Source organism: Clytia hemisphaerica, unplaced genomic scaffold (genome assembly GCF_902728285.1).
Source record: "Clytia hemisphaerica strain Z4C2 unplaced genomic scaffold, Clytia hemisphaerica genome assembly, whole genome shotgun sequence".
Classification (NCBI taxonomy): domain Eukaryota; kingdom Metazoa; phylum Cnidaria; class Hydrozoa; order Leptothecata; family Clytiidae; genus Clytia; species Clytia hemisphaerica.
Genome location: NW_027104312.1, coordinates 1 through 22,233, shown reverse-complemented (window position 1 = coordinate 22,233; position 22,233 = coordinate 1). Strand labels below are relative to the sequence as shown.

General features: G+C 34.8%; 1 protein-coding gene across 1 annotated transcript; it reads left to right on the top strand.

Annotated features, from left to right (window-relative positions):
• Positions 1-1,436: 1,436 nt before the first annotated feature.
• Positions 1,437-18,176, top strand: LOC136817543 (coiled-coil domain-containing protein 134-like; the record flags this gene model as incomplete). Its single annotated transcript, XM_067073868.1, is given in 7 exon segments — positions 1,437-1,596; positions 2,320-2,441; positions 3,064-3,148; positions 15,626-15,699; positions 16,798-16,902; positions 17,562-17,633; positions 18,037-18,176. Coding segments are annotated over 7 exon segments (725 nt in total), but the record flags the coding sequence as incomplete, so codon positions are not given.
• Between the last annotated feature and the right edge of the window lie 4,057 nt (positions 18,177-22,233).

Below are 22,233 nucleotides of genomic sequence, written 5' to 3'. Positions count from 1 at the left end.
TCGTTTCCCATCACGCCATCTTTTGCTATATTTTTCTAATGTGATTGTTTTGATTTACAGCCGCCATCTTTATAGCATAACAACAAAGCTTATTAGCAGGCGTTCATGCGTGAGCATGATTTTAGGAATGACAAAAGAACAAAAAGTGTCAATTCAAAGAAATTATCTGCTGAATAGGGGTACCTAACTCAAAGCAATTTTTCAAGGGGACCTAAATTGCTGGGGGCACCATGCTCAATGGGGGCACCTGAAAAGTGGGCTGAAACCATGTATACTATCGGGGCATTAAGCAGTGGAATAGTTTGCCTTCAAAAGTAGTCAACTCATCCTCAGTTCAAGAATTTAAAGAGACCCTTAGTGTAGCCTGGAAAGATAAAAAATTTGTATGATTGAAAATGTCACTATTGTTGCATACCTGTCTATATTATAACAATGTAATAATTAACCCAAAATGTATGAGCGATTCATACAGGCCCATGTGTCCGCACGGTGGCCTGTGAACTATATTATTATTATTAGATGCTGCTTTAGAGCTAGCCTGTAAAACAGAAACACTAACACACTCATAGGATTCTGAATTTAAAAATAGTCGTTACAATAAACAGACTGTACCTTTATAATCATAAAGGTTGGCGAGTCCAGTCAAAACACAGATTTGATCTGATCTCACTCACCACTTATTTTGGTCTTATTTGATACTTGATTCTTGCTCTAATTCGATCAAGTCTGTGTTTCGGCCTCCGGTAACTTTTATAGTTCACTGCTTAAAATGGCATCTCTCATAGTCCCCTCTGTCAGACCGAGAAAGCTTCTGTGGCTTTAGTGAAAATCATTCAAGATCATTTGACAAAATCACTGTTTAGGAGATGGGATTTATATAACAAATTTTCACTTGGGATACGGTACGTATACGTATAGTATAAGCTTCTGAATATTAAGGCATAAAGGTTTCTCTGGTTCTAGAGCCAAGAAAATCTGTATGCAGGTTAATTGTTCATCTATCAGTTTGTTGTTACTAAAAGGGGTACCGTCAACAGCTCTAACTTGGGACTATCTGTCAAAACATGGTATGGCAATTCTGCCAACATTTCACCAAACTTGATTTAATTTGTTGTTTAATTTCTCTCAATTTTACAAGAACGTCCTGGCTCTTGCTCTTGCATGATTTATCACGCTCTTGCCTTCCACTGGATTTAACACTTTGATCTTCAAATGGAGACATAATTACATAATTTGAGTGTATTTTGGTTTCTAGCTTCGCATTTTATTCATAGTCAATTGTCCATCACTGTTATAAATTTTTTTTGTTTGTTTATAACTTAAACATTAGTTCACAAATTTTCTGTTTATGGCTAAACAAAAATAATGAACCCGTTGCCATTATGTTTGGAGTTGAAAATGGAAGCAGTTTTTGTCTTTCTTTTAATTTTAGGAGTAATAAAACCAAACAGAAATTTAGGCAACTAAAGATGTTAAGAAAATATTTACTGTTATATTGGCTGCTAGCTTTTACAGCTAATTATGTGAGTACAGATGAAGTTGTTGTGAAACGTGAAGAAACTGCAACCAGTTTGAATATCACCAAGAAAGAATTATGTAAGGATGGAAAACAGCTCAAGTTTTTCATGGTCTTTTTTAAGCTAGAATTTAACAGGATGTGCTGATAGAAATTTGTGATGAACTTAGAATTCCGATACAATTTTCAGCATTTTGTCTCACTCATCAATTGGCACTTGGCTAGTGATTTACCCTCTTGAATAACGTATAATTTACCTTTGAGAATAGATCTTTTCATAAATTACGTCACGAAACTCACTTGCCTCGTATTCAAACAATTTCCATGGTGATTATGTCCCCTGAGACATTAAATGATTTTTTTATGAATAGAAAGTAGTTTTAATAAAATACGCTGGGAGTTAATCACCAACAATTTCAAAACGAGGCGAGTGATGTTCGTGAAAAGGTCTATCACCGCCAAATAATATTAAAAGGTGTAAACCAAATTAGCAGTTTTCAGAATAATATGCGAAAGTAAGAAAAATTCAACATTATGACTAATGTACTGAATAATTACTTCTTTTGTGAGATTTAATTTTGTGAATTCGCCAAAGATTTTTTGAATGTGCCTACTGTAAATGCCAAAATTTGCATATTTGTAATGTATTTACCCTGGAAATCTGATTTTAAATTTTTTTTGTGGATTTGATTTGCAATTCAGCATTCTCACAAGCTTTTGCAAGTCTGGGGAAATAGCAAAAATTTGCAATAATGCAGAATTAAATTTTATTTGATTAAAGTTTTTTCCTTTATTTTTCTTAGATAAATATGGTTTCCAAGTGAAACGTGCAGAACAGATTGAAGGGGTGAAAAGAATAATGAAGATTGACAACTATGAAAAACAATTCAAAATGGTTAAATTGCTGGTTGAAAAATTATTCAATGTGAGTGTTATTCTAGATATTTCTTTTGATTAGATTAACACTTTTGAAATTTTTTTTTCAGTGTTGCTGATCTAAGATTGAAGAATTGAAAATCTAAATTATAGCGCTATTCTGCAAGAAGTTCATTTTTTCTTCTTTATTTTTTTTCACTATCTTGAACGAATTTTGAAAAAAAATTTGGAAAAATTTATCCCTATTAAATATCTTTACAACCATACCAAACCTTTTATTATACGACAAATGCTTGGAAAGTTATGGTTAAAAAATAAATACACTGCACACCTTTTTGACAGAGACTTTTTCAGTCATTATATTTTTTTAATGTTTTATTGTTTTCAAATTTACAAGAAAATAGATAATATACATAACACAGGCTTTCAACCTCAACGACCAACCGCCACTTTTCTCCTCGAACTGCAAGAAATTTCAGTAATTCTTGTCTTATTCAGATGAATCGGCCTTCAATAATAAATTTAATAAAATGATATAAAAGTTGCAAAGTATTTGTGTGTCATTTCAGGTCATTTATGTCTTTCCTAGCGAAAACGAAATTTTACTTCACAAATTTGCTCAGATTTAACTCAACATATTAAGATTTTATTACACTTTGTAATTATTTTAGGTGCTGTCAACAGCTAAGGTCCAAGTGACTGAATTTGGTTATATTCCTGGTGGTGAGTTTCCTGATGATCAAAGTCAACTAGACGGTATGCTTATACACTTTTAATTTTTCTCGGTTTCATCTGTTACTAGTAGTACTTCATTCACAATCTCAAGCTACCAATAGAGATATAGAACCGAGCTAAGTGATTTTTCCTTACTCCTTTATATTTAGTCCTTTATAGGTTTTTACCAGAAGTTAGATTTGGAGGGTTCCTTCAGTATCTGAAGAACTACCAGAAAAATATGCAACTGATATGAATAGCTTTGAACCTTTTTGGTCATTCTGCTTTTGTCTTGTCTTTTTCGGTAAAAATTAGGTAGTTTTTCAGGTAGTTTGGGAGGTTTATTCAATTTCAAAGTCTTTTGAAATGGTCGAGTGAACCAGTGGAACATACTTTGCAGAGGGATATGAACCTCTCCCCGCTAGGTTTATTACATACCACCTTAATACACATCCCCTTATCGGTAATGATATCTTATCCCCCTATCCCGAGCCAACAATTTCACAATAATAAATAAACTTCGTCAAAATTTGATTATCAAATGGAAAACATAATGTGACTATTTGCGGATGATTAAAAATTGACCATAAATTTCCACACCCCCTTTTTTATTTGACCCCCCCCCCCCTACATTCCAATCCCCCTGGTGAAATCAGTACCAAAAATGAATCCCTAGCACCAATAGAAAAATAAAGATTTTCTCTTCTTCGTTCATCATCTTTATTTTGTTAAAAAAATAAATACAAATTATCCTCTGGTATAACCTTTATATACAAAAAACATTCAAACCGTTTTTTATAATTCCGAGACCCTCTGTGTTTGGAGGGCAAATAACAAACTGTCGTTTTATCATTTAACCAGCCGTTTGAGCAATATTTACATTTTTTCTTATCGATAAGTCAATGGTTTTTAACCATTCATATCCTCCTTTACTAACGGTTTTCCAATATATCGATTCTCTTCGCGTCTCCTTAGAATTTTCAGGGCTCGGAGGGTACCACACACCATTGAAATTAATTTTAGTACAATATTCAAACCAATTTCCTCCCCTTTTGACGTCTGCGCAATTTCCGAATTTTTTCACATCATTATCCTTATCTTTTGTGGTGAATTTATTCCCGTTTAGTTCCAACCAATCAACTGCGTACGTTGACCCACTCCCAGTTTCATATGTCCCAGTAGTCAACACATAATCACTTGCAGCGTCGCCAATTTTGAAGCCTTTGTAAACGACATTGAATAGTGTGCCATCAAATTTTGTGGTGTGGATGCGTTGTAAAGTATCATTACTATTCTTTGTCATTTCGTGGATTGTCTCTAAGCCAATCCAATAATTTCCTGAAGCATCGCCGAATCCACGCTTTTTGTGCACAAAGAGAGAAAGAAAATGAAATAATGCAAATAATGTTTTAGAATAATCCTTAACTTGCTTATCGAAGCCGAAAAGCCATTTCTGATTCTTTGAGACATTTTAAAATGCATTTCACAAAAATAAAGTCATCGAAAAGTCATCAAGAACATCGAAAGAATAATAAGCAAAAAGTCTTATCTACAGTAATAGTGCTTTGAACTGTTTTACAGTGATGTCTTATTTATAAAATTGAAGCAAGCACAAAGGAAATCAGTGCAAAACCTGGTAATCGATCCAGTCTCGATCAAAGCTTACTTTGTCCGAAACTCTCTTTTGGATGGTTGTCCAACCGCGCGTTCTTTCCATATAACAATAGACATTTAACATGAAGCCAGCCCTGTAGATACTGTACACTCCACTTTGATCATAACCTGACTCGTTCACATCCTGGCAATCTCTAGGTTGTTGTGTTGGAACTGTAGTATAAAGTCTTGGTGGAGCTGTGGCTTGATGAGCTGTAGATGCCATTGTAAAAGAAGGTGGTTGGGATGGAGTTTTAGTAGGTACTGGTATTATATTATAATTTTGATTCGAATTTTCGCAGTGGATATTGTTCTCGCAATGATTGTTGTCAGGTTCATATATGGAGGAACTCTCATCTGTAGCTTTAGTGGTTATGTATGAATTCTCACCCAGGAAAAGTCGACATTGAAATTTTGTTGGTGAAATTTTTTTCATGTCCACAAGCCAGCATGTGCAGCTTTTGAGTTTCAATTTCAAGAGACATTCTACTTTAGAATGCGCTATCAAAGTTACATTAGACACGATATTTTCAGGAACGCGGCTACTTTGCCTTATCTTAATAAATCGACCTGGGCAACCTGTTGCATGTGATTGAAAAGTGGTTGCTATGATGGCAGACACCATGAGTTGAAAGCAACGAATGATCAAACTTGTCTGCATCTCAATGTGGCGCCTTTTTCCACGATCCAGACCGCGAGTCCACTTGTCTGCTTTCCTTCTGATGAAATATTCGTAAATGTAGAAAGACAGATGGCATAATACTTGCTTTATATGTAAATATTGGTTAAATTAAAAAAAATCGTTAATGGAATTCGCTAATATTTTACTTTAATTTAATGAAATCCTGCGAATCATAGCTATCCGTAATATTTCTCGATTCTTTAACAGTTATATCATTATTACTTTTTGGTCCAATTTAATTTTCGTCTTTACAGTACAATGAAAACATTGCATAAATAAATAAACCTAATATTCAAATTTCTTTAATAATAAAATCCCCGACACTTTAGGCTTAGATTAAAAGTTTAAAACGGGCTCTTACGAAATTTGAGACTTGTGTATATCTTTATGGACTAAAACGGATTGTCTAATTTGACTTAACCAGTGCCTCTCGCATCATATGAAATCGCATCAATCATATGAAAGTTTTTTCGGTCCTGTACCGCTAGGTCCTTGATCTAGGAGCACCGCGACACAAGCCGTTCTGTTTTTTACCCCGTCCGAATAAAAGCTAAGTCGAAATTGGACTTTTTTATAGTTGGGTGTGTACGTGTATTTGAAATCATGAGTGCAGCCTAATAAACGACTGGACGTCTATCTTCTAATGTCTCTTTGAAGCGGGCTTCGTAGCCACCTGTATTTCAATTTGAATATATAAAGTCCGGCGATAATCCGTCCAATTTTAAATCTTTGAACTAATTAGTTAAAAAGATTGATAGAGCTTGAACATTACTTGTAATTCACAAAAGAATTATTCTCTAATTTCTTCATGAGTTTGCAATATATTTTATCAACATTTTTCAACGCTTCAACTTTCGTGAACGTTTCAAAACCGTTCTATTTCATTTGTAAGTTGTGATGACACATATTTTTACATATTTCTCAACTAAAACCTGTAAAATTTTTGGGTCATTCCATTTTATATCCATACATGGGGTGGACGAACATTTCCAGAGGGTAATCCGAGAAAAATTTCCAAGGGGTGATTTTTCATTTTTCCAAGGGAATAAAAAGTTATTCTTAAATTTTTAGGGGGTAAAAGACTGATTCTAGTTTGTCCACCCTCACTTCAAGGTATGGAAAGAGTTTTTCATGGTTTTTTAATGGAACAGCCCATTTTATGGGCGCATCCGGTAGTTTTGAAGGTGATCACTTGAGATCCGCATTTTTTGACGGTTCTTTTTTCATACCATTTTATTAAAAAAAAAATTTCCTTGCAAAATAAAACAAACTCTAATTAACTCCCTACTCTGAATGCTCAGCGAGGCAAGTCAGTGGTTCTTTTCCGGAACATTCCATTCCAATAAGAAAAAAATGACGTGTGACGTTTAAGTGACGTCTACATGTGGCGTGACAACACCAACGAAGCCTCAATGGAATAATTACTGCGACTTTTTGTGCTGCCTTTCAACGGACAATAAATAAAGGCGGAGGCAGGTGTAATCTTTATAGAAAGGGGAAATTTGATTTATTTACTCCTCCTTAGAAAACAATAAATCCCTGAAGTTGTTTCAATTCAAAACACTGTTATCCTTAATTCTTAATTCGCTTTAAATGGTTTAATTCAATATATAAACTGGTCTATTTTACAACCAATACATCATAAATTCATGCATTGAATATGCGCATTTCCTAGTGTGTATTACGTCATAATTCTCTCCTCGCTTTTTATTCGTTGTGCTCAGTAAAGCCCTTTTTACACTCTCGATTTGTCGTTTATTTCCCTTGTTTCATATCTTTTTGATGGTTGAATACAGTGATTATCGATAGCACATTCCTTATTGGGGAAGGAAAATGGTGGGGAAAAGTAACGAAAATTTTCCAAGGGTAACGAAATTTTTCCCAGACTGGTTAAAACTGCGACTTTTTTCCCCGATATAAGGTAATTTGTTTTTTTTCTGTTGCAGAAAAGTGCCACTGAAGGATTACCCTACTACCTGCGAGCTTTGATCTTTGTTACCTATATATCTCAACCTATGTATTGATTTGGCTATATAGTTTTCGAAATAATGAGTTCATTTCGCCAATCCCAGAAAGGCGATAGCAATACACGGTGAGCGGTGTTTTCAGCTCTTGAATTTAAGACAGGGATCTTTCATAACCAACACATTTCAATCTTGGAATTCCAGTTCAAATGAAACCATTGAAGCTGTCCATCCTTTAGAAATTGATGTATTTGTTTTGGTGTTTCGTTCAATCAACCATTCGACCATTAGAAACAATTGGTTTATCCCTGAGATTTAATGTTAATCTCCTACCGTAAGAATTCCTCTGTTCGCATTAACCATTCAAAAGCTTCCGACTAGTTCACTTAAGACAATGGAAGATTATGACCCATCTTTTACGGGATTTTCTATGCCAGTGGCTCGTTTAGATTGATTCTAGCTTGATGGCTTGAGACCGAGATCTTATGATTGAGATGGAAATAAAGCTCAAGGATTCAGGTTTCACTGTTCATCTATATACATCAGTGTTCAGTGACGGTACTCCAGTCTAGAGTGCTTCTTTTGAAATATAATAAGTGGACTCGGCTTTTGTGAAGGAAACAAGTTAAGGCTTCATTTAATTCTTAAAGCTACTTTGCTTTACTTATCCGACAACCTGCAACCTGCAACCCTTTTGATACTCGATGTAACTATAGGTGCAAATTCAAGCCAATTATCACTTGTTTAGATTTAGGTATAAAAATAGTAAAACTTCGTGAGACAAATTACCTTAAGTATTAAACGAGAGGAAAATTTGATATGGTGAATTAATAGCGTTTCAATCATTAATCTAATCCGAATTTAAGTAAACAACCGAAGGCTTAATGATGATTAAACTCAGGTTTTCATTCATTCAAACTCCGGAATCTTGATCCAAAGTCTACTCCTTCATTCAAAAGCCATTCTTCAGATATACACCTTTGCGTTAAAAGCAGAAAGAGTTTAAAAGTAAGAAATTACATCAAGTGTCTGAAATCATTACATTAGTGCTCTCACAGATGCAAACATTGCTGAAGTTGAGTAAGCCAGTAGCGAGTGTATGTATTTGTATTTTCGGGGACGGCGGAGTGACTGAAGCGATTTGGAACAACCCGCAAAATCGAGGATAGTAAAAGTGCTTATTCCTGTCGTCCTCAGTTAGTCAGGATCTAGCCAAATCAAATCACTTAATCGTCCCTGTCGCAGAATAACACTCGCTAGTGAGGCTCAATAAAACACGTTTCACTAGCCTACCACATTTTCATCCGTCGCCGTGATTATAACGTTATACTTAACCTGACTATTTGATGCTATTCAAACGAAGTACTTACATTCAATTCTTTCTGATGCGATATGGTATTTGTACTTTTTTTTGCAATGTGAACCTGGCCAGCATTAAGGTAATAGGCAAAAGCTATATGAAGCTGAGTGTCTTTGTCCATCACGCTTTACTTTTGCCATTGAAGAGAGTAAAACCTTCATATTTTACTTGACTTATTCCTTTACTTTAACTTTGAGTAAGTGAGTTCATTTTTTGACCTTCTTTACCTCCGATGTGGTGGTCATCGCCCTTGTTTTTACTGCAGGAGGTCTTAGTTAGGTCGTTTTAAGGTTCACCTTACAAATGCACGTGCGTTTTGGAATCAATACAAGTCTTCTCTAAGAAACGACATTTGGAAATCCTTTATTGCCAGAGGCGCTTGATGTAAAGATTCTAGCAATAGATAGTTTAAGATGGACAAACAGGCTGGCAAGCAGGCAGGTAGAAATCGACCTACGTAAAGATTATACTGCAAAGATCACGGCACGAAAAAGTTTAATCAAATTATTGTATCATATTGAATTTGTATTTATAAAAGTTTCTCATTTTTGAGTCAGTTGCAAGAGATGACCTCATTAAAAGTTGTTTACAACCAGACATGCAAATCATGCAAAACAGTTTCTAAAGAGGATTAGGTTAGCTGGGATTAGCTTCTTTTTCAATTGCTACTCTGCGTGGTTAAAAATGACTTAGATTGTTTTGATGTTTACACACCTCTACTGTAGCTGGTGCAGCTCAATATCGAATATGTTGTAAAAACAACTTTTATTGTATTATCCATTATAATTTGATCTTGTGTATTTTCCACACACTGATTCTTACATTCTGAAGAGGGGACTTATTACCAGATTGATTTCGTTTCAATACAAGTGAGGATAATGTGTCAACAAGCTTTGCGGTAGACCTTTGCTGGAATAATGAGATTTTCATTTGCATTGAAAAGTGATAAAGGCGTGGTTTGCTAAAAAGCTAAAACCTCTTGTGTAAGCTAAGCACCATGTGGTAGATTTGTCTGTGCTCCAACGGCCTCAAAACTTTTGCCATTTTGACGTCATTTTTGTTTGGTAGTGATGACGTAACATAACTGACAAAACAGAAAATACCGGATTGATTTGCGGTTGTCCTCTGTCAGAATCTAGACGACAAATGAAAGTCTAGCCGTCACACCACAGAAAACAAAGGATACATAACCACGCTAGCGAAATTCACGTAAAATAGTCCTGGGTGCGACTAGATGAAGTTGAATTTATTCACACACTCGCATGTTTAAAGTGAAATGTGTTAAAAAGTCAATCTGCTCCCATGGAAGATTTTTGACACGTGTAATTAAACAGAGTTATAATGTCTGAAACGCTAATTAAAAGAACATTCTGATATCATCTTTGCAAAGTGATCAATTACTTGAATCTAAATTGACCAACGTTTAATCTTGGCTTAAGGCAGTGTGCTGCGAGATATGTCATTTGGAGTTTGCTAAATATTCGTAAATTTGTGTATTCGTAGTAATCTCCTTTCCTCGTATGTACTTCTAATTTGAAAATATCAGAAGATTCCTTAGCTTATACTGAGAAAAAGATGTCTCGAATGTTCCATTCTACAAAACAAAAGGTTTATCGTTCTTTATTATACAAAGTTCACTACTAATCGAATGTTTGTATCATGCAATATTCTCGAATTTTACGTGCGTATTGTCACTATGCTTGTTTTTTACTTACGTATTCGCCTCACGTGACAAAACACAAATTTTGAGCTTTTTTAAGGATTAAAGGATTCAGGCTAACAATCGGTGAGAAATTTTATCAGCATTCTTACTCGTTTAATGGTAATTAAGAGGATGATAGTTTTTGCGATAAGCACTATTAATTGACATAGAAACTTTAGATAAGTGTCTATCGATAGCCTCTAAAAGCTTCTCGTATACTCCCCTTACTGACTATGCTGCTGCTTTTAGTTTTGACTAAAGAAACGAAAATGAATAAATAAACATCTTGGTGTTAAATAAAGACCATCTTAAATAAAGATCTTGGTAACGTGCTATTTAGTTCGCATAGTTTGATTATGAAGGCCTCAATTTTAGAATTCTATGAAATTTTTCGTTTAAAAATCTCCGATCAAAGATTTTGCTTGGTCGGGATCGAGAAACTATGTGCATGGCTTATAAATGTTAGTGAGTTTGATAGGTTCTAAGTTCCATGTTACTGTAGTAGCTAATATGACATGTCCAATCAAATGCTCAGAAATTTAACTCTTATCTTGTCTTGCCTATCTTTTAGTAATTTGTTTGTTGTTTATACCAACCTTCTTACACACGAAAAAAAGATCGATTGACATCTACATGAATAAGAAGTCGCATCATTTTTTTGTCCGTACTGTCTGAGTGTTGATTTAAATATGTTTTTTTCTACGTTAGGCTAAAACATTCAAAAAATTTAGACAAAGCATTTTATCAACATTGTCGTTTCTTACTTTAAAAGTTTACTGGACTCTGCACGAAATAATTTTAACATTAAATTATTTAACCTAAAGTTCTAAAAATTTTACTTCGTGATATCACGAACCACGGGTATCACGCTACTAACTATTATAAAACAGGAATATCAATTTCTCACCATGATTGTCTTCCCTGGATTTCCTATACACATATGTCTTTCTGGATAATATCTCTCTATGGAAACGAGATTCGAAATCTTACTCATATTAACGCCCCTCTCGGCAAGATATCCCATTCATGAAATACCACCCTGTAGAGAAACACAGTGCACCCTTACACGACAAACAGTACGGGGCGGAAGTGACGAGACAATCCATTTTTGCATCATAAGCACGATGGTGTTTTTTCATTATTAAAATAACTTACAATCGAAAGACCGTTATAATCTTAGAGGCGTCTAGTCTTTTGTGGACTCCTGAAGAGTTATTTAATGCGTTGCAATGCCACCAAATGAATAACAGTCTAGTAGAAAAGGCTCATAGCAAATAGGTATTAAATATACCTCTTATTTGTGTTCAAGTGACGTGTTTTTTTTTCATTCAAATGTATAATTATAATCGGGGTATATGTGGATCGTGGTATGCAATTAATGATATTAAAACAGCGTAGGAATATGCAGTGCGAAGAGCACTCGACTTGATATCTTGCTGTGAGCATTTTGTAAAAGTTATCATTCTCCATTGCACTTATTTTCTCACTTTTAATTCCTTTTTTGAAGTTTTCCAGTATTCTTGAGTAACCATAATCAAATCGTGAGAACTCATTGCTGTAAACAAGTCCGGCTTATTTAGTTAAATTATTATTTCCATTGTCGCTACCGATGATGTTTTTACAAAACCCATTTCTCAACACCCTTTGCAGTTTCGACCATATTCTACAAAAATATATAAGATTACGGCTGCAAAATTGTAGATCTGGACTATCCCCACCCTAATAAGTACCCTGGGATACTTTGATGACATATGAAGTGGGTTTTGGTCAATTATTTACATACATTGCTAACAGTTGTCCATGGTCTAAACTGTATACGAATCACAAGGCTTATTGCTAAAACCGACAAAACCGGTTAGACTTGTAAGATCTGTGCATTAGAACAAGATTCGAGCTTCTTTGAAATCTTCGTCCAAATCAATATCCACTTTAAATTTGATTCCGAAGATAGGATTTCCGTGTTTTAATTTTTGCAAGCTGTCTGAAATTTCCAATCCTACCTTTAAAGGTTTTGTTTTTAAATAAGAGTGATATCGTCTGCTTACTCATCAATTTTAATTCACAAGCTTTTTCACATTGGATTGACACGGATGTGGAGCAAGATTGGTCAGAAAAAGGAAGAATTTTTTTTTTGCTTATATCAGTATAATATAAACCAGCTGCGCTGGAAGCTCCGGCTTAAGAGATTAAAAGATGTGAAAGATGAGCTTGTTGAGTTAGTTGTGTTAGAACGTTGCCCACAAACTGCTAATCAGAACAGATCAGAAAGCAAAGTAATAATTCTATTGCAGAGCGAGTATGAGAAATAATCTTAGCAAATAAATAAACCAGCTGGAAGTTTAGCTCTTCTAAGTGATTACACATGCACTTTCTTGCCTAAAGAACCAACCCCACCCCCGCCCACTCATCCTCGACTAAAAAGTTCAAAATTGGAGCTAAATGAGATAAACATTTAGAAGTCAATATTTCCAAGTTCTTGATTTGATTGTCCAGATAAAATTTCGGGGAGAAAATTAGCCTAAATTAGAGGCCACAGGCTTTCAGCTAAGCATTATTTTTTCTGTTGGGATAATACTTGGGGGAGAGTAGGATAAACCAAATAAAATGGTACAGTTTCGGGTTTGAAAAATCTTCAAAAGAAACGGTCGCCCCAGCCAATGAAATTACGACAAAGTCCAAAAAATATCATTTTCAGTTATAACACTGTGAAAATTTCTCCGATCTTGTTCAAATTTACACAGGAATTGTGTTTAAGTATCCTTTACTGAATTCTCATAGTGATATGTTTGTAAAAAATCTGTGTCAGGTTTGAAAAATCAAAGGAACGGTCGCCAGCCGCGATGAAATTACGACAAAGTCCAAAAACGATCATTTTCAGCCATAACAATGTGAAAATTTCTCCAATCTTGTTCAAATTTACACAGGAATTGTGTTTTAGTATCCTTTATTGAATTCTCATAGTGATATGTTTGTAAAATATCTGTGTCGGGTTTGAAAAATCAAAAGGAACGGTCGCCTGCCGCGATGAAATTACCGTCAACTGCTCCAACTTGGGACTATCTTACGCAACATGGGAGGGCCGTTCCACCAACATTTCACCGAACCTCAAAAGTCATTAGATTTGAGTTTAATGAACCGCGTATTAAAAAATACACGATTTCTCTTTCGATTTTACAGTAAGTGAAAATACAGACCAGATATCAACAAGTCCCATGTTGCGTACACTCGTCCCAAGTTGGAGCAGTTGAAGGTACAATACAAAGTTCAAAAACTATCATTTTCAGCCATAATACTGTGAAAATTTCTCCGATCTTGTTCAAATTTACACAGGAATTGTGTTTTAGTATCCTTTACTGAATTCTCATAGTGATATGTTTGTGAAAAATCTGTGCCGGGTTTGAAAAATCAAAAGGAACGGTCGCCAGCCGCGATGAAATTACGACAAAGTCCGCAAAAACGATCATTTTCAGCCATAATACTGTGAAAATTTCTCCAATCTTGTTCAAATTTACACAGGAATTGTGTTTCAGTATCCGTTATTGAATTCTCATAGTGATATGTTTGTAAAATATCTGTGTCGGGTTTGAAAAATCAAAAGGAACGGTCGCCAGCCGCGATGAAATTACGACAAAGTCCAAAAACGATCATTTTCAGCCATAATACTGTGAAATTTTTTCCAATCTTGTTCAAATTTACACAGGAATTGTGTTTTAGTATCCTTTATTGAATTCTCATAGTGATATGTTTGTAAAATATCTGAGTCGGGTTTGAAAAATCAAAAGGAACGGTCGCCAGGTCAAAAAATGATGAATACAAAACAGGATCATTTTCAGCCATACACATAACACCACAAAAACTGCTCAGATCGTTTTCAAATTTGCACTGTAATGTTGTAATTTTAGTATTCTCTTTCGAATTCCAATGGATGTGTGTTTGAAAGTTTCATTCCATTGTCAAGTTACAGAGTTTTATGGTTTTGTAGAACATAAAACTATAGAGAAGTTAGCCAGATATATACAAGATTTAAGCACTCGAGCAGCTGACGATTCATGGCCAAAATTTCTCCAAAGTCTTTCCACATTGTTATAGACCAGTATGCATCAAACTTCTCATAAATCATGTCCAAAACATCATGAATAATGATGAAAATGATCACTATCTTTCACTGAGATTTGCAGCTAAAGCCCACTTTCGGCAGCCATCTTTTTCTAAATACTTTCGCAATTTTATCGAAATCCAGATAATCCGTTTTTATTAAATCGGAATAGATTATCGGATTAGATAAACAAACAAAAAATGTCTTGACCGTCGGAAGAGAGAATTAAAGGCTCCTAGGCCGGAGCAATAACAATAGGCAGACACTGTCCTGATATGAAATGTGTGTCTGATTAAAACGGGAACACTTATGTAAAAATAAAACCTTTAAATAAATGGCTGTTATAAAATGCCATTCATTTTGCTTTCAGCTGAGTTGAGCCCTCCCTATCCGAACTCCTATTTTTGATTTATTGCCTTTCCAATGATACAAAAATGATACTGTCAATTGAAAAGTCATTATGGCTTGTTACTATAGTAATCAATTCGTCGAGGAGACCACAAAATGGCACCGGAGACACGATGCCTTTAGATTTGATCTGTTTACGAAGAATTCAGTATTTATCTTTGACGCAATTCAATGATATTTTTATTAATGTATTTGTGTCAAGTTTTTCTTGCTTAACAAAACTTCCAGCCCCTGCTTCCTTTTGATTGCCGCTGATTTTGAGCTGTGGAACTTGAATCGCGTTGAGAACTCCATCCAGTGTAATAACACGGTTGCAATTTTTTCAAATGCCTCCTACTGGTTTCCTTTCGGTATTTTTAAGGCGTCGTATTTAGTTTCATGTGTAGATTTTTTGATAAAAATATTCATGCACAAATGTCAACAATAAAAAAACAGCTGAAAAAAGACTCGTTCATTTATTAAGATTGCAAATGTCTTCTTGTATTTAAATTAGCCACTCTCCAACCTGTAGTATTCCAACCAAATGCATTTTATTCTGAAAACAAATTCAAAACGAGTTTCTTACAGTTATAACACCTCCCACTAATATACAATTTGTTTAGATGCAACTTGAATGCGTCAAATAATTGCTCCATTTTCTTGCTTTCTTTACAGCGTTGGGTCGTGTCTTTGAGAATGTGGCAATGTTTGGAGATCTCATCTTAAGGCTTCCGGATATCACACATAAGGTATGCATACGTTATGAAATCAGTACCCAATTGGCGTGATTACCTACTCAGATCGCTCTGACGCTTAGTAAAGCTCTGGTAAATATTGTGTCGCGATTGAAGAATCTCTCACGTCATTGACATAAATAGTACATTTAGGGGACCTAAAAAGGTTTCTCTTGAGCAATTCCGTAAAACCGGGTGTTTTCTTTTAGGCTACTTTTTAATGTTTGATTTTATTCATGGAAAGGCGTGTTACTGACATTGTTCATCAGCAATGGGGACTTTAAACTACCACCTTGTCACTTTCAAATGCTTGAACCTCTGAACGCTTCTTGCTGTACGGGTCTCCCAATATCAACTCCTTGACAATATCTAGAATTGACCCTTTGAACGAGAGTAAATTCTATCATGCTTGACATATTAGTTATATTTGTAGCCCATTATTCACATCGTAAAAAAACTAATCACAGTCAAAATTTGCTTATTAAATCACCTCACCCCATCATAATAACGGGTGTCAATGCCCCATAAAATGATATTAGCGTCAACATTCAGTCATAATCTGACAATTTGCGAACACTCAGTAAACTTGCTAATTTTACTATCATTACTCAATTTTCGTTTTTTTGATGGGTCGTTTATGGGTTTTGTGGTTTGCACTTAGCATGACTTATTTGGAAGGATTAATATTAATAGGATAACTTAATACCTTTTAATAATAAGTCTCTCGTCGTTAAACCTGTCAACTTGGTAATGATAACCTCTAAGACAGTTCTAATTTTTAATCACTTTTTTCCTTGAATTACATGTAACCAACTGGTTTTGACATTTTCAATTTCTAAGATTATCTTAGCTTACAACATCCCCGAAGATTAGACATCGGTGTAGAGCAAATCCACGCGAATGGAATTACTGAGTTCGAGTTTGAGCTAATATAGTGTATTTTCTTGATTTCAATAGCTTAAAGAGCAAAAATCATGATTTAGTGAAAGGTCTTTGTGGAAAAGTACTTCGTTCCTCCCTCTCAGTTGAATTTAATATATGTTAGATCTGGTACAGACAAATGGAATCACATTATCAAATCCCCGTCCATTTGTGATTACATTATCGTTTTAGCTCTATGACAAGAACCAGGAATGGAAAGTTATCATGACATGGGGTGTCTTCATGGCCAATGAAAGTGGAATATTCGAAGGCTCAAATGAACAACTTTTGGATCTCGTAAGAAAATCAAAAACCAAGTTATTTGTGTGTGTTATTTAACACACCAAAACTAGATTAAATGAATTGTTAATAAAGCTAAAAAAAACGTGTCCAGAATCTTCCCTTATTTTTAATAAGATGCTTTGAATTAGTTGTCACGATTGAAATATGAAGATTTAATCTTTCTGATTCGTCAATATCTAAGAAAGGAAAGAATACTTTGTGGCGACGACAAGCATCATTTTGTCGGGACATTATTTAAGTCTAGAGACAAGGACCAATTTTGCTTTAGTTTTATTGATTCTAATTGTGTTATGGCTTTTAAATTGTTTTCTATACCTATTAGTTCCTTAAGTGACTCATGTTTGCCGTTGATCTTGGCAGCAGTGTACTTCTTTTCCGGAAATTCTTCTTTAATTTTGTAAAATTTCGGCTTTTCATCTACATTGTCAAAATGATAATAATTCTCACTTCCTTTTTCCTGAAAAAGTGCGAGAACGGCTTACCTACCGTAACTGAAAAGTCAAGGTTAAAAAACGAGTAAGATATCAAAAAAATAATTATCCTTGTCCTGGAACGGGAGCTAAATGCCGTTCATTCTTGAGATTATTCAGCATAACTCATCGCCCATTCATGCATGCTCTTACCCGTGTAAAACTTTTCTTATTGTCTTTTAGATGAGCCAAGAACTAAACATCACTCCACGCGGTGAAGACTACATCAATCCTTACAAGGAAGAAACCAGAAGGGTAACTTTATAATCACCAATCATAAGAATCACGTTCTTATTTCCATTTTGTCTCTTTGGTAGTATTTCTTCCTAACCTTTTTGCTGCATCTGATTCGATATCGGTACGACCTGTAGCATGTAATTTCAGCGTATAGTCAATTTCACGGTCAAAGAAATCAAGGGTATTCAGGACCGCCGTGCTCTGATAACTACTTTCTGTTGTTCTAACTGGTCCTTGCGTCTAACCAACGGTAAGCCGTAGTAATATGGGCGCAATTAGTTCTGGTTACCCATGATTCATTTCGACCATGAAATGGCCATTGATGGGTTTATTAAGAAATATGTTCCATTGATTTTTCCACGTTCGAAAATTACCCCTCGTGCTTCCTGTTTATTTATTAAAATTTTTTACTCCAATTCAGAAAGAAGAAGCTCGAAAAGAGAAAGAGAAATTGAAGAAGGAGCGCCAAGCAGAACAAAAGAAGAAAGCAAAGCGAGACAAGCGGAAGAACAGAAAAGGTCCCAAGTTAGGTGGAGGAGGTGGTGGAAGACGAACTGATCTGTAGCAGAGGTACTTGTTTTACCTATGATTAATTTTTAATTTTGCGTAATATACGTACGTAATAACTTATCAACCCCTGCGGCAAAAGTTCCACAAATGGGGATTGCAACATACCCGGATAGGGAAAGCCCCGCTCGACATCCATTTTTCAAACTCTAGCGGGAAGGCGCAGTCATCAATATTCAGTCTTACTATAATATTGAAAGCCTTCTCTGATCCGTCACTGCATTTTGTTACCAAGGTTACAACCTATCGAACAACTCTTAATAATTAAGAACGAGTGAAGGGTAATCTTAAACTAACCATGCAACACCTGACTCTACTTTCAATGAATAGTGATTGAATTATTTTTAGTTGCCACAAAGAAATTTAATGTGATTGTGCACTTTTTTTCTTCATTCTTTACTCGAATTTGAAACTATTTTGAGCCTCAATTAGGCGATTTTGATGTTGTAATTTTCTCCAATCTGCAGTGCTGATTCAAAAATGCTGATGATTGATTTTTTCTAACTCTGTGTTTTCATTTCATTTAAAATATTCCATTGGCTTCTAAATGAAATATTCACTCTTCAGATACAAAGGAACACAGTCCTTTAGGTATCCTTTTTTGACCATCACGCTAATAAATTGATGGATGCTTTTCCATCACTTAATGAGTAGGTGAGTACGTGACACCATCAAACTGGAGATATCATTTCACCGGAAACCTGTACACATTGTGCAAAAATAGATGTCTTACTCACCTCCATGAGGGCTCTTTAAGGAAGGAAAATTTCGCTTGATTTATACGATTGGGGCACTTAAAATTCAATTTCCGTCACCTCATTATGATTTTTATGGGACAATTATATTCATGCTTATGTTGTCAATGAATGGGTTTCTTGTATAAGATTTATTTGGCAGGCGTTTAGTGGTAATTTTGGTTTTTTGCACTCCAATCAAGCCAGCTACCTTTGGTAACTGGTTTTTCTAGGTTGACATTAAGGCCCGAGTTTAATGTCCATCTCACGCTATCTTTAGAGCTACAGTGAATTTCTGTTCAGGGTATGTTATAAACCACTGCAAAAAGATAAGAACGATTAAATATAAGTTTTCTGTTCTATTTTTACTTGGTACATCATTTGCAAGCATTCAGCTGTTGTAAAAGTGACGTTTTGTCTGAAGATATTGCGGTTGGTGAATAGCCTGAATTCTCCACGGAAATGAAGTATTCTCAAGATCATTCTTCATGAAGCACTTCCTTTTGATTCTTTTTATTCAATTGTCGACTTCAATTCAAATTTCTTTTAATACCAATTATAATATGGCTATATAAAATGGCTTGCCAAGAATAAATGCTAATTTACCAACGACTACGCGGCAAGACTTTGATCTTATTATAAAGGCGTCTGTAATTCAACCTGTGACAAAATAATACCATAAAGGTTGAGAAGTAAATCTTTCTTGAGGCCAAATATTAAGGTCATAAAACTCAGCAACAATTATGCTAAAAACACACCTTTTTGGGAAGGAAAAAAATGAAGTAATTTTAGATGCTTTGACGACTCGGTCGTCATTTGATCTTTAATGAATTTCCTGATTATGACCAGAAAATTTGATTGTTTGTTTTTCGTAAATTGGTTGGTCGGTCAAAATGGACTAATTTATTTTCTTCCTTTCCGTAAGGTGAATTCTTTGCAAATTTGAAAGCCATGCATCGCCGATTTGTACGAGCGAGTTTATATAATATACTCCACTGGCGACTTGCTAAGCTTACATTGATTGTATTATCAAACCTATTTTTTGGTTTTAGTGCATAATATATCATTAGATTGGACTTTACAGCTTCCTTTTGTTAGCATGTTGGGCTGTGCATTATTGACGAAAATAATCTTGGCACCTATTTTCAATAACTGCGGTTGATCCAAAAATATCCATCCTAAATACAGATGAAAAAGACATTCCATTCCGTTTTTTGATTAGAAAGTGGCATTTCTCTTTTCCTGTTTACAACGCTGAAACTGATTTATGATTTTCGATTCTGCCTGAAATACACATTCATCTCTTTTGAAGATGCCGGTGTAACCTTTGTGCGACCTCCTATTTTTTCATCCTGATAGCTCTTACTACCCCAAAAGAAGCAGTAAATTTCCCAATCTGGAGCTTTTATCAAATTCACTTGGAATATATCTACCAAATATTGCAAGAAAAGAGGCTGGGTTCGGGTTTACTCGGGTTGTGTGACAAATGGCTGAAATCACGCACTAATATACCATAATAAATGCATTTAGTAATCTTGAACTATAAAACCCTTCTGACTTGGAAAGAATATCCAAAGGCTTCCAAAGTTGTGAATGTTCTTATAAAAAACGTGTAGGGACGGAGGGTACGATTAGCTTCTTTAGCCCTCGTTCTACAACATGGAACTCTATCAGTCATAGATAGATACCTAAAGTTTTAATAATAGATCTAATTGAGATATGATCTCATACCTCCAATTTTGTTAAATATGAATGCAGTACTCACTGATATTGTGTAGTCTATGATTTTTAAAATGCTGTGGTTTTAATTTCTAATTTGTTGTTTACGATATTATAGTCACCACAAGGATGGATGTTGGCTGAACTAACGGTTTTAAACGCTATAAGTCTTTTTTCTTTCTACTATTGTTCTTGTCCTTAAATCCTTCTGTTTTATTCACGGTGAAGTCAATGTTGTCCAAGCTAAAATGTGGAACCCCATTTTTTGTGATGATATTAAAATTGAGTCTCTAATGACTCGCCATAGCCATAATGATCTGATGACCTATATCAGTGTTTGTCGTATGCAACAAATTTTGCTCGCTTATTTTAACTCGTTTAATTTGAATTTAATTAGTATGGAATTTTGATTTTAATGAATGTCTTTTCTGACCACAGAAATTTGGAAAGGAAGGGGAGTGTAGTATTTTGATGGTCTGATACAAATGTCTAACAGGACCTTGTTTTTCTCAATAGTACTTCGTTCTGTGATCATGTGTCAATGCACTCTAGTATCGTTGTTCAAAGATAACAAAAGACTCAAAGAAAAGGCAAAATTACAATCATTTAAAACGTTCAGTTGGTATATCATGTTGAGAAATTCTGTACTCTGCTGTATTAAAGAATACCATATAATACCAATCAGACATTCTCCACCTAAAGGTATTTTTGCTATTACTCGCCACGTATTAGGTCATTGCCCACAAGCAATCTAACCGAATTGTTATCATAGACAATCAAAAAAGAACCGGATTTGAATTTACCACATCGTGGCCTTGACAGATCAATATCGTCTTTTGAATTAAGCAGGATAATATTTGTATATCTCAGACACATTAAGCTTTCATCTTTAGTTAAGTCTTAATTTCAACCTGAATTATATGAAATACTTGTTATCTTCCGGTGAGGAGTTCCGTTTTCTTTCTGTCATTTACTGAATATTAAGCCCGTCTCAAGGTTACGTGCTCTAGGCAGATTCTTTTCAGATTAATAAAAACTTCTCTATTTTTATAGGCCACAAAAAGTATCGTACTCCAAAAGTTGAAATTGTGCAATATTAAAACTGTTCTGATTTTCTTAAGCATATCATTACTTCGTATTCTAGAAAGCCATGCCTTCTCAATAACATACACCTAATTGCATTTTTTAGCGTTTTTTATCACCAAAACAAAATTCCTAAATATATATTCACATCATTGTTATCAGGTCATTAGCGCAAATAATAATACCGCCTTTAATTTTCCTCCTTTTTCTCATTATCGCTAAAAAGAAGGAGGGTAGATTTTAGATATTTTTGGTCACAAAATGAGCATAAATTTTGGCATGAATTCAAAAAAATCAAGAGGCAAGAAAATATGACCATCAACTGGCGTTTTCCTTTCCACAATGATGGTTATTTTAAGGTTGCAAGCTTGAAACATTGCTTTCCAATATTTCCTTCAAATATCAGTCTTTTCGTTGATAATGAAAACTACTACATGTTTTTTTAATAAGAACATCCATGATTTTCGAAGTCTTCGGATAATCTTAACTTTTCTAAGTTTTAAGCTCAAAACGTA